Source organism: Lemur catta, chromosome 23, assembly GCF_020740605.2.
Source record: "Lemur catta isolate mLemCat1 chromosome 23, mLemCat1.pri, whole genome shotgun sequence".
NCBI classification, from domain to species: domain Eukaryota; kingdom Metazoa; phylum Chordata; class Mammalia; order Primates; family Lemuridae; genus Lemur; species Lemur catta.
The window spans coordinates 15,155,359-15,168,546 of NC_059150.1; the positions used below are offsets into that span (position 1 = coordinate 15,155,359).

At 43.4% G+C, this 13,188-nt stretch overlaps 1 protein-coding gene across 2 annotated transcripts in view; it reads left to right on the forward strand.

Annotated features, from left to right (window-relative positions):
• TGFB2 (transforming growth factor beta 2) overlaps nt 1-13,188 on the forward strand; it is a 78,164-nt gene that overhangs the window by 46,674 nt on the left and 18,302 nt on the right. For both annotated transcript variants that reach the window (XM_045536069.1, XM_045536070.1), the window contains exon 2: nt 1,639-1,802. In XM_045536069.1, the coding sequence (XP_045392025.1) occupies nt 1,639-1,802 (164 nt within the window). The remainder of the gene's footprint in view (nt 1-1,638; nt 1,803-13,188) is intronic.

The window sequence follows — 13,188 nt, forward strand, 5'->3', positions numbered from 1 at the left end:
GCTATGCAAACAGCGGGGACTTGGTAAACTCCACGTGGGCAGAGCCTTGTCCTAGAGATGTGGGAGAGAAGAAAGGCCTGGCAGATGCAGTCTCTGCCCTCAAGATTCTTAAAATTTCACGGGGGCAAACAAAATCAACAAACATAATGCAGAAGTAATGAAAACATTTGTAAGGACACATAAACAACTGTGAATGATTATGTTGTCATGAAGTCAGATAATTGAAGAGAGGGTAGCAAGAAAGGCAGCCCCCAGAGGTGGGTGGGGCACTCTGGAAGGGGGGAAGAAAGTTTGCAGGGGGTTTTGGAAGAAGATTGTAGAAACATACCTGTAACAATACATGGTGTGCCCAGTGCAGGTGCTCAGTAAGTGAACATTGTATTTGAAAGCACAGGGGGGAGAATAGGACCTGCTTTGGTCTTTGTGTTGCCTCAGTTGTGTATTGAAAGACAGATTACTAAACAACAACAGCAAAACCCTAAGCAACCTGTGAGCTCACTGTCATGTGAGTTGGATTGAACTCATGCTACTTTTGAGCCTGGGGCCTCGTGCAGCATATGTAACTCACACATCTCTTTACCTTGGGAGCCACATGGTATGCAGGCAAGTCACGCTGCCATGCTGTAGCACACATGTTACGTGATGGGTGGCCCCCTGGGCAAAACCCTGCAGTTGGTTCGTGAAAACCTCACTTGTTGATGTTCTTATTGTTACAGTTAATATTGACAATTTAATTGCATATAACTCATGCACAGAAAATAATAAAAAATAACAAACTTTTTCGTTGCATTAGAAAGGATCATTTTGTTTCTGAAGGTTTTATTGTATTTTCATAATTCAACACTGTGGCCCCAAGGAAAAAATTTTTTTTTCTAGTGTAGCAGTCAATGTGTTAAATTATTGCGTACAATCAGCAACTCTGTAAGTTACGTGGTTCAGAACTGAAGGAATCTGTGCTGATTCTTTTTCTCCATTAGCTAGGATTACCTCCCACCAACAGACATTATCCTGAATCAAGAATTTTAAGACTAGACATGGCATAGCCAGTATGCACATATAGTTTTGTTTATTCAGATTTCCTCACCATAACTTGCCTAGGGAGTGTCTTTGGTCATATGTGTGTGAAAAAACAAAATATTGAAGCCAAAAAAGATGCAATACACGAGTCTGGATAAAAGAAGATTATTCAGACGCCAAACTTTCAAGAAATAAAAAATACATGGGCAAACTGCTTGCCATTAGGAACCATTTTCTTGGCACATCTGATTAAAGTGTGTGCAAACCCAACGGCTCTCTCCAGGCATCAACTGTCATAAACTTGTTCCAATTCATAACCATCCAGGATTTTCCACCACTCTGTCAACCTTCAAAGGACAGGGTTAACTGCATGTCCTCAAATGGAGTTGAAAGTGGTTTGTTAATCTCTATTTTCTGCTACTCCTATAACCAAATGCACATGGTTATTTTATTTTATTTTATTTTTTTTCTGGTTAAATTGTTAATGGTATTAAATTGGCCATTGGAAAATAAATCATTCTGTAGATAATTCCCTTATGGTTTCTTGGGATTATCTCACAGTCTTTTTTGAGAACACAATGGATTTTTATCATTTTCAATGATTGCCTTAACTTTTTACAGATGCCATCCCGCCCACTTTCTACAGACCCTACTTCAGAATTGTCCGATTTGACGTCTCAGCCATGGAGAAGAATGCTTCCAATTTGGTGAAAGCAGAGTTCAGAGTCTTTCGTATGCAGAACCCAAAAGCTAGAGTGCATGAACAACGGATTGAGCTGTATCAGGTAACTTCCATCTGGATTGTTTTAACGGGCAGTTGAGGTGATAGAGTAAAAGAGCTCTACTGTCTTCAATTTCTTAGCTGGTATCAGCCATTGTATACATTCACAATCATGATCTAGTTCCCAATTTGTTACTACCATTATAGTAATAGCTTGTTCCTAATCATCCAGGAAGATAGAACACTTTCGAATGAAGCGTGGAAGCTCTGAGCACACTTCTTGAGTGGCATGAATGGTTGGAGTATCCAACCCTGGGAGGAGGTTAGTCCAGAAGTCAAGCCCCTAATCTGGAAAGTCAGATGCTGTAGGTCTGATTCCATCCTGAGCCGACCTTCCTGTTCTCACCCTATGGCTGTCCTTTTCTCCTCTTCTTTCCTCTTCTCTTCCTTCTTATTGTGTTCTCTCTCCCTGTCTTTCTCGCTTTTACTACCTCCTCTCTTTTCATTAACCTCATCCTGTTTCCTTTCCTTTCTAATTCTACCCAGTCTCTCCAATCCACCCCCCCCCAACACACACACACATCCCCTGTCCACCAGTGTCCTCCATGACTTGAGCAGCCTTGACATCTCATCTTGCTCATTTCCTGGTAGAGTTGGTGGGCAGCTGTGTCAAAAAGTGGCGATGATGATGAAGTGCCAAGTAACTGAGATTTCAGAGCTGTTCTTAAAAGCTTATTATTCAAGTGGAGTCTACAGGGCAGGAGCATCGGCATCATCTAGGAGCTGTGAGAAGTGCACAATCTTAGGCCCCATCCCAGACTTGCTGGAGCAGAATCTACATTTGAATGAGATTCCCAGGTCATGCTTATGCACAAGAAAGCACTGCTCGAAAAGTCTTGAGTCTGGTGCAAGGGGTAGCCGCGTAAACATACAACTTAAATACCTCATCGAGTCCTAGGGACCATGTGTGCCAGCATGTAGGATATAGTTGGGGAGATTTCACCAGAGACCTGACATTTACGCAGGGCCTCAAGAAGTATCTGTTAAAACAAGACGAGGGGTAGTCATTCTTGGCGGAAAGAGCAAACTGCTCAAAGACAGAGTCTTGAACCGGCTTGTTGGGGGCACCTGGGACGTGGTGCTCAGTGCCTGGAGGTAAGGAGAGACTTGGGAGGAGGTGGCTCTCCAGGGAGAGGGTGTAGAGGGAGACTAAGAGGATTGAGGTGAGACCCCTGGGAACCCCAATATTAAGGAGTAGTTATGTATGACAGTATGATTAAAAAGTGGGTTACTTGAGGAAAAAAAAAGAAATTGGCATAGGTATGAAGAGACCTCCAGTTTGAGATTCTAATTATTTGGAAATTTTGATAATTGGGATAAGAATTTTCCTGGTATTCATTATGAAAATAGAGAATTACCATACAAATAGATGTTGTATGTGGATCTCAAGAATAAGTTTAACATTTTTAAAGTAGTTTTAATGTACTAGTTTACACATGTTCATGAAGAATAATTCTTACTTATTAAAATGAGTCCTCAAAACTGCTACTTCGAAACTTTTCAATCTTTTTTTTTTTTTTTTAAGCCAGTCAAATTTAGCCATCGGGGGTCATATACAGAAAGCTTTAAGTCATAACTCGTGTTCTGAGAGCACCGTGAGGGAGGCACCAATGGGAACCTCCATTGCTTCTGTCACCCCAGTGTCAGATAGAGAGCGTGCTTATATATGTGTACCACACGATGCTACGCACTTCAGAAATATTGCTTGAGGTGGTACAGTGATGCTATGAAATTTGCACTGTGAGGTATTCTTTCTACTGCTATATTCTCTCTCCGTTTTGCAGAGAATGATGCCAGATCCCAGAGAAGTTAAGTAACTTGGCCAGGGTCACACAGCTAGGCAGTGGCAGGGCTGGGATGTGAATCCAGCTCTGATTCCCAAGTCCCCCCTGTTCCTCGCCATGTACTATGCTGTTCATAGCAGATTTTCCCTTCTCTGTCCCTCCGTATCAGCCAGGATAGAAGAGAAATAAGAAAAACTAGGCCAGAGGGTGGAGTGATTTGGAGGGAGAGCAATGACTGGTCCCTATAAAAAGAAGCCAGATAAAAGCGTAGCCAAATAAATTGTAAGGTGATTTAAACAAACAAACAAACATGATTGCATCTCCTACATCTTTTTTTTCTTTCTTTCTTTCTTTTTTTTCCCAGTTAAATCACATTTCTTTCTGTGCTGACAATAGCATCATGGGCTGTTCTCTTAGGCCGTGTTTTAGTTACACAGCTTCAGTAAATCAAAGGCAAGGTCTCTTAGGTCTTGCTGCCTGTAATGGGAGCTGCTAAATCACTGCTATTGTGTGGCTCCTTGACCTTGTTCTCTGAGGACTGGCCTCTGCCAGCAGATGTGCTGATAACTTCTCTTCCTCCCAAAGGCAATCTCATGTCCAGGAAGGGCTGTGCCCCATGGGGTTGGTAACTCAGAGGACCTTAGTGAGTTCTTGGTGTGTGTGTCCCTCTTAGAGATTTCTGCAGCACTGGCTGCTCCATGACACAAGTAACAAGATCTGCATGGTTTGGTCCCTCAGTTGGCAAAGGTACAGCCCAGGATGGAAGCATTTAGGTTGGAGAAGCATGGGCATATTCACTGTCTGGAAAGTTCTAGCAGAAAAATGAGGAAGACTAGCACCTCCCTATCTATCTGGAGCTCAGCTATGCAGCAATTTCACTTCCTGAAACACAGCCAAGGTCCAGGAAGCAAGTCAAAGAGATCCCTGAACACCCCGAGAGAAGACAAGAGAAGACAAAGCATCCGAAAGGCAGCCTTCAGCCTTTTACCCCTCTGAGTTGGACCACGAAAAGTTAGAAGCATCGAATTAGAAGGGAAGGCTAGAGGAACACATCCTGATGGCAACAGATGGTCCTTTAGGCTAGAGATTTTTGCCAGTGCACCACAGTGATGCCAGCCCAGAAAATCAAGTCATAGAAGCCATGCCTGTTGTGGACACTTTTCCCAAATCTTACCCTGTTTATAGTCGACCCCGCTGTTTATCTCCTTGGCTCCCTACCTGGCTTCTGACTTCTGCTTCTGGCCTCTTTATCTCGAGTCCCATTTTTGGCTTGTTCTCTAGCATTCCATTTGCCTTCAGCTGCCATTTGGAGGTCCCGATAGTCTTCAGTCACAGGACAGTCGGGCTGGTCTGGAGGATCTATGATGACTTTGCTCGTATGCTCAGAGCTTTAGCAGGATGACCAGAAGGCTGGGCTCCACTGGGCCCCTCTCCTTCTCCAGATAGTCACAGGTGTCTGCACCGGGTCTTCCCAGAGGAGTAGCCAGACTTCTTACACGGAGACTCAGGGGCCCAAGGGTCCAACGTAGAAGCTTCCAGTTCTCTTAAAAACTAGGCCCAGACTGACAGAGCATCACTTCCATGTTACTCTATTGATCAAATGAGCTACAGGCAGCCCAGCTTTAAAGGCAAGGGAAGCAGACCCCATATTTCAATAAGAGGTTTGTCAAAGAAGTTGCAGCCATGTGCCACACTAACCCGCCATGTAAAGCAGAGTTACAGTCAGCAAACTCTGGGTGAGCACCTCCTAGTGTTGGCACCGTACGTGGTACCAGCCATCTAGAGGGGACCAGAAACAGCCTCTGCATTGCAGTTACTCAGGGTCTGGTGGAGGAACATAACGTATAAGCAGTTTCTTTCCACTCATAGAGATAAACCAAGGAACTCTTACAGCAAAATCTGGAAAATCCAGAGAAGTACCTCAGAACTCACTCCTGCCATAGAAGGAGTTGTGAGAATTTGGGGGCAACCTGCCATCTTCATTGGGCTCTTTTAGAGGGCAGACACATAATTCCAAGGGACTGAGCCATCTGCCTGAATCAGGAGATGCCTTTGAGCCCAGTAATATTTGTTGCAGGAATATCTGGATAGAGTAGATTGAGATAGGATGAATTTGGTTAGCTGGTGTACATGGTATTATGTTAGAACTACCTGCCCTGTGTTTTAATATGTGCACTAATATCCTGGGATATGGTGACTATGTCTGTATTTCCTATTCACCTTTATGAGGCTGCAGGGCGTAGGTTCAATGGTATGGCCATGGTGACCTAAGTTTTCTTAATATTTCCTGATGCCCTTGGTGTTTATTGTGACGGTAAAATGAAACAGTATGTGTAAGTGCCAGGTGGAGAGTGGATATTTGACGTATGTTAGTTCCCTTCCTTCTATGTCTCTGATTCCTCCAAGGGGAAGAGCCCTCTACTGAGTTACCCGTGAAAGTCAATTGCCAGGTTACTTTTAAGATTAAAGTATTAGCTTTAGGCCACTGAATAAAATCATACAAAAACACCTCCCCGGGGAAGCAGAGTGATGTACTAGGTTTACACATCAGACAGCATCAGGAGAAAAAGCCACCCAGCCAGGTGCGGTGCTCACACCTGTCATCCCAGCACTTTGGGAAGCTGAGGCAGGAGGATCACTTGAGGCCAGGAGTTTGAGAGCACCCTGGGGAGACAGAGTGAGACCCTGTCTCTGAAAAAATGAAAGAGACAGAGAGAGAAGGAAGAAGCCACTAAAATCTTGCCTTCTCCCTTGGCGCTAATATGAGTGTGAGGCCACAAATGTTGCTGCTGGCTAGCTTGGTGGAGTACGATCCACTCAGGGGTCCCTGTTAAACAGTGGAAGATCAATGTGCTGAAATGGAATAAGCTCAGTGGATTTAAAGGAAACCTTAGATTTTCTAACTGTGGCCTTAGAAGGCGCTGACACTGTCCATATTCTTTATAAAGAGTTAGGGCACCCAGCTTCAGGGAAGCCACCACTAGCTTGGTAAGGGAACACCCCTCTTGATAGAATACTCTGTCAGAACTCTGACAAATTAGAGTACAGATGGCCCTGACTTAATGATTTTCCCACTGCGATCATGCAAAAGTGATAGCATTCAATATGCTCCTGGACTTACCATGGGGCTTTGTCCATATGTACAATATCAGGACAGAATCCCATCGTAAGTGGAGGAGCATTTGTAAAATAAAATCTGTCCTCTTGCTTTCTCTGACATCTTTCTTTAATACTTGGGTTTTAATGCCTAGTTGAATTTTCATTAAAACAGTAACCAGCTTGTTAAATGTGCTGAAATCTCATTTCTAGAGGAGATAGGTTGCAAGAATGTGTGCGTGTGTGTGTGTGTGTGTGTGTATGTAAAATAGTGGCTAAATCCTAAGTCATTTATATCCATTTATTTTTGGCTTCAAGCTGTATAGTAAATATTAAATGATTTTTCCGATTTGAGGATGGTAGGGTGAATTGATGTTTATGGAGCAAAATACGTAAGCAAAGATTTTAGTAAGGAAGAGTGAATCATCAGCTACCTTTAATGGACATTTTGCCTTTCTGCAAAACGTCTTAAAACTTACATCCCTGGGGCTTTGTAGTGAAAGTTAAAGGTAGACATCGTAGGCCTACTTTTTAAGGGATCTTAATGCTAAAAACTGAAAGGTGGGATTCCTATCATAACAGGGAACACAGCACTAATGGGGTTAATGAAAATTGCCCCCTTTTCCTAACCCTAAACACATGAGTGTGCTTGCATTTGTGTGTACACACAATCTCTCTCTCTCTCTCTCTCTCTCTCTCTCTCTCTCACACACACACACACACACATACACACACACGTGCACACAGAGTTCAGCTTTCATTTCTCATATTGCCCAAGGGGGTGTAAAATAAAAAGAGGTCAGCCAAAAAAACTGACTGTCTGTTAAATTAGACTTGCAAAAAATACTACTGAAAAAAAAAAAAAGTTATACTGTGCTCCTGTTGTGCAGAATTTTACAGCATGCAACCTCCTTAATACTGATCCTAGCCCCGGCGCCACATTGGAGACGTACATGGCATAGTAACCCACCTAAAAAAAAAAAAAATGCCATGAGATATAATAAACACTTTGTTTGCACAAGGCTATTAATATCTCAGATGTTTTCAAACCGATCGAATAGCGTGCTTGCCTCACAAGGAAAACGTATTGTTATCATTTACATTAGGTTGTGACATTACCCAGAGTCTGTTAACCACATGAGCAGACAGGACCACCCCCAAAAGTAGTGTGAATAGCGGTCCCTCTCCACGGTATGCAAAGAAATGTTAATGATTATGCAATAGCAACCAATAATCCTATTGTTCTTTTTTTCTGTAATGTGACTCAGTAACAATATTTATAATTATTGCTAAAACATGCAGTGTTTACTATGTGCTAGGCACTATTTTATTTTGTTTTAATTTAATTTTATTTTTATTTATTTATTTTTGAGACAGAGTCTCGCTCTGTTGCCCGGGCTAGAGTGATGCCGTGGCGTCAGCCTAGCTCACAGCAACCTCAAACTCCTGGGCTCAAGCGATCCTCCTGCCTCAGCCTCCCGAGTAACTGGGACTATAGGCATGCGCCACCATGCCCGGCTAATTTTTTCTATATATATTTTTAGCTGTCCATATAATTTCTTTCTATTTTTAGTAGAAACGGGGTCTCACTCTTGCTCAGGCTGGTCTCGAACTCCTGAGCTCAAACAATCCGCCCGCCTCGGCCTCCCAGAGTGCTAGGATTACAGGCGTGAGCCACCGTGCCCAGCTACGCACTATTTTAAATGCTTTATATATTGATTCATTTAATCCTTATAACAATGCTATAAGTAGGTACCATTATTATCCTTATTTTACAAGTGGGGAAACTGGACCACAGTGACCAGGCCATGAAGCGAGGAAGAGGCAGAGCCAGGATTTGAACCCAGGCAGCCTGGCCCCAGGGGCTGTGCCCGTGACCATGTTACCATCCTAGCAGAAAGAACACAGACTTTGGAGTTGAGTTCAAGGCATGGCTTTGTCCCTTTGGGGAGTCTGAGGAAGTCATATCACTGAGGCTGTTTCCATATTAGTAAAATGCAGATAAAAGCACCTACTTGGAAAAGATTTTGCAAGATGTAGAGATAATGCAAACTCCCAGTGGGGGTGTCTTTTTATCTCATCCCCCGCCTCATTACTCCCTCTCCCTGCTCCATCACCACACAAATAGTCTTGATATATGCTTCCTGAATATTGATTTTTGTTGTTGTTGTTGTGGTTTTGTTTTTGTTTTTGTTTTTGGTTTCGAGACTGGGTCTTGCTAGAGTGCCGTGGCGTCAGCCTAGCTCACTGCAATGTCAAACTCCTGGGCTCAAGCGATCCTCCTGCCTCAGCCTCCTGAGTAGCTGGGACTACAGGCGCGTGACACCACGCCTGGCTAATTTTTCTATTTTTTGTAGAGACTGGGATCTTGCTCTTTCTCAGGCTGGTCTTGAACTTTTAGGCTCAAGCGAGCCTCCCTCCTTAGCATCCCAGAGTGCTAGGATTATAGATCTGAGCCACTGCTCCTGGCCCTGAATTGATTGTTAATAAGATTCCATTTTTATCATGTTGTAAATGTTGAGTATGCCAACTCTTCCGTAACCTCCACTAGGACAAAAACGGTTTCAAGGAAGGATGTATGTTTATTTCCCGATGCCAGAAGCAGGGCTGAGAATACTCTTTGGAACTCCTGTTCTAGAACTGTGTTCAGAGCCTATCACATCTACTTAAGAATTCCTTCAATGGGGCCAGATCTGGATTTGCAAAAGGTAGTGTTGATGTTTAGAAACTGCCAAAGTTCTAGAGAAGAGAAAAATAAGTAATTCATTTGGCTTTCTAATTTTTATGATATATCCAAAAGCCAACCAGCCCCATCTCTGCTGCAACTGTCCTGGTCCAAGCAGTTCTTATCTCTGGCTCTGGCTCTAGCGGTGGCTTCCTGGCTGGTCTTCCTGTCCCACCTGGTCCCCTTAGACGCTGTTGGTGACAAAACAGTCCAAGTAATCCCTGATAAGATGTTGGTTACCTCAGAATCGCCTGTTTAAAGCCCTACAGTGGCTTCTTACTTCATTCTGGGAGGAGCTAAAGTCCTTACCGTGCCTTATGACCCTGGCTCTGACCTGCCCCTCAGCCATAACTTGCCCCTCAAGCATGTGGCTCCCCCATACTGACCTCTGTGCTGTTCCTAGAACACTCTGCGCTCTCTCCCTCCTGAGGCCTGTGGCCCCTGTTCCCTCCGCCCACAGTGCTCTTCCCAGCTATCCACAAGGCTCGACTCCCTTCATTCCTTCAGGTCTTTCCTCAAATGTCACCTGCTCAGGGAGGCCTTCCCTGGCCACCCTGGCTAACATCTCAGGGTCCTTCTTCCCAGCACGTCCTCGCCTCAATGTCTACTGCACTTTTCTCCTGAGACTCTTGGTCATCTGCCACACTTGACCTGCTCCATCGTTATGCTGTTTGTGATCTTATCTCCACCTCTAGAGACGAACTCCTGGGACAGTGCCGGGTGCACAGCGGGTGCTCAATAAATGCTTTTGAATGAATTGAAGAAAAGTGTCAAAATAAGACCCAAGTGCAAGGAACACTGTTAAAATAAGTATGTGACGTCACGAGGGGATTCTTCTCAGAAACATCATTCATTTATTTGGATTTGGAAATTCTGCTACAGTTGCTTTAAACATATCTGTCTAAATATTTATGAAGGAAGAAATGTATTTATTGACCCATTTTCTGTGATTTATTCAGAGCTCATTCTGGTGAAGCAGATAATAACCATGTAGGTTAGAAAATATAAAGCTATATCATACATTAATGAAACTGATATTCTTGGGTAACCCATAAATTTTTTGTTTGTAGGAAAACTAGGCTCATTAATTTATTGCTTTATTTATTTAGACCCATGACTGTGTAGTCATATGCCCTAAATTAAAGTGCTCAGCTGAATATAAGTAGGGACTTAAAGCATAGTATAGGCTCTATGCGTTGCAGGTGCCAGGAGGTAGGAAAAGCGTGTTAGAAGTGCGTTCCCCAAGCACACATGTGTTAGCGTCAGGTCAGAGCGGAATTGGAAGAGGGAGATCAAATAAGAAAATCAGAAGATGCAGCCCCAGAGAGTTCACAGTCTTGTTGTGGATACTCTTTCCACCCTTCCCATGGCAGGAAACAACTGGACAATTGTCAAGATCCATAGTAGCAGGCTGCGTGGTGCCGCCTCAAGGACTGAAGGAATTCAGCCCAGAAAAGGATATTATGGTCTTGACTTCATTTTCCTTCAAATTCTGCTGTTAAATGTCATACTGCACCTCTCTCTCTCCTGTCCCAAGCTGATGTGACTTTGGTCCAGTTGAATCCTCTGCTCTGTTGTGTGATTTATGCCGATGGTCTCATGAATGCAACTGAGCTGCAGCATCTGAAAGACTTCCCGTTCACACAAAGGGCTCCTTCATCCCTTAGACCTGCAGGAATGAATTTACTTGTTTATGCACATGTGCAGTCAGCACAGAGGCCCATCTGTAGAGGGTAAAAAAAAAAATGAAGGAAACAATAGAGACTTATAAGGTGTTTTCATCACAGAAGGGAGATTTTCGTGTGTGCGTGCATGCGTGCATGTGTGTGTGTGTGTGTGTGTGTGTGTGTGTGGCTGAAGGCATATCCACTGACATTTCCATAAAGGTCACCAAAGATCTATGTATGCCATAGTCGGTCATAATTGCACATGCATCTGTGTTATATATGCACATATCACTGCACACTACTATGTAGTGTAAAAAGAAAGCGTTACTACAGGGACATAATAGTGTAGCTATCTGAGCTGCAAAGAGAATGCATTTTCATGCGCTTCTTTCTTCTGAAGCTGATGTGTATTCCACGGGAGCTGACTCTGCAGGCTCTCGCGAGGCTCTTGCCAGGTATACATGACTCACAACCTCTTACAAAGATGCAATTACAAAGGAGCCATGGCAATTACAGGACGTGGTGATGGCAGAAACAAGATAAGTACGGGGTCTGTTAAGCCACTTCTGAAGGATAATCATGCAGTGTGTCGGTGTGCCAGGCACCCCTGAAGGGACCCAGCATGATCAAGGAGGCTGCAATTAAATAGGAGAGGGGACTCCATTTGCGCCTCAGTGACATAAAAGCCATTTTACCCAGTTCGGATTCTCTAGAATGCTCCATTTGCTATGACTTGGAAATTCCCTTTCTTGCTTTCTTCTCCCTTGTTTTCATCCCCAGAATGAAATATATTATGCAGAAAGTGTAAAATGTGGTACAAAATTGCTTACACTGATGAGTTTTCTCTCCTTTTTCATATATATAATCTCCGTGGTGGGTTTGTGGGTGTGTATAAAATTCCAAGAAGTAGGTTTTATCTATCACTATAAAAGACTGATTATTCAGGGGCTGATTTGTCACTTGATCAAGTGTGTCTTTCTGATGAAGTCTGTTGGTTAATACGGATTTACCAAGTAGGGATTGTGTAAGCTGCTGTGGAGAAGACTCGGAGGGGTGGGAGGGTAGTAATAAGAAAGAGAAAGAATATTCTTTGTGCTGAAGGACCACATAGTTAGATTCAGCATTTAGAAGATGCTTCACACAGTATAATTAATGAGGACTTATTGTGATAAGTTGAATCGTGTTCCCCCCACCAATAAAAGATAATGTTGAAATTCTAATCCCCAGTATCTCAGACTGAGATCTTTGGAAATAGGGTCATTGCAGATATAATTAGTTAAGATGAAGTCATCCTAGAGCGGGGGGAGGTGTCTCTAATTCAATATGACTGGTGTTCCTATAAGAAGACAGCTATGTAAAGACATAAAAACACAGGGACTATGCCATGTGAAGACAAAGGCAGAAATTGAAGTCATGCAGCTGTCCCCAAGGAACACCGAATATCGCCAGCAAACCACCAGGAGCTGGAAGAGGCGAGGAAGGAGCCTCCACTAGAGGCTTCAGGGAGAATGTGGTCTGGCCAACACTTTGATTTCAGGCTTCTAGCCTCCAGATCAGTGAGAGAATAAATCTGTGTTGTTTTAAGCCATCGAATTCATGGGACTTTGTTACTGCAGTTCTAGGAAACCAATACGCCTATCAACTCTCCCCAAATCCAAGTATATGGAGTTTAGAAAGGAGGGTGCATTTATTTGTTCTCCTTTCCAACAAGCCAGCACATCCCTATTACTTGGCCTGGGTTCCCTCAATGCCCAGTGTCTTTGCTGTTTTTTTCAGATGTTGGTAGTTATCTTTTTACCCTCTCTTTTCTCCAGGAAACCTTCCCTGACGTCATTGGGCTAGGGTAGATGTCCTGCCTCTGTCACCTCATTGTGCCCCATGAACACATCTTTTGAAGTTTTTGTCGAGATGTCTGTATTCCCTTCTTATGCAAAGAACTCCTTTAAGAACAGGGACCATCTTATTGTCCTGGGATGTAAGTGTAATGCTTTGCTCATAGCCAGTGCTTATGTTTGTTGAACTAAACTAGAGGCAGTGAGCTATAAAATAAATTCAAACAAATGCATAAATGGAGACTGAGCTGCATACAAGATGCTCAGCAATTATTCAATGAATGCA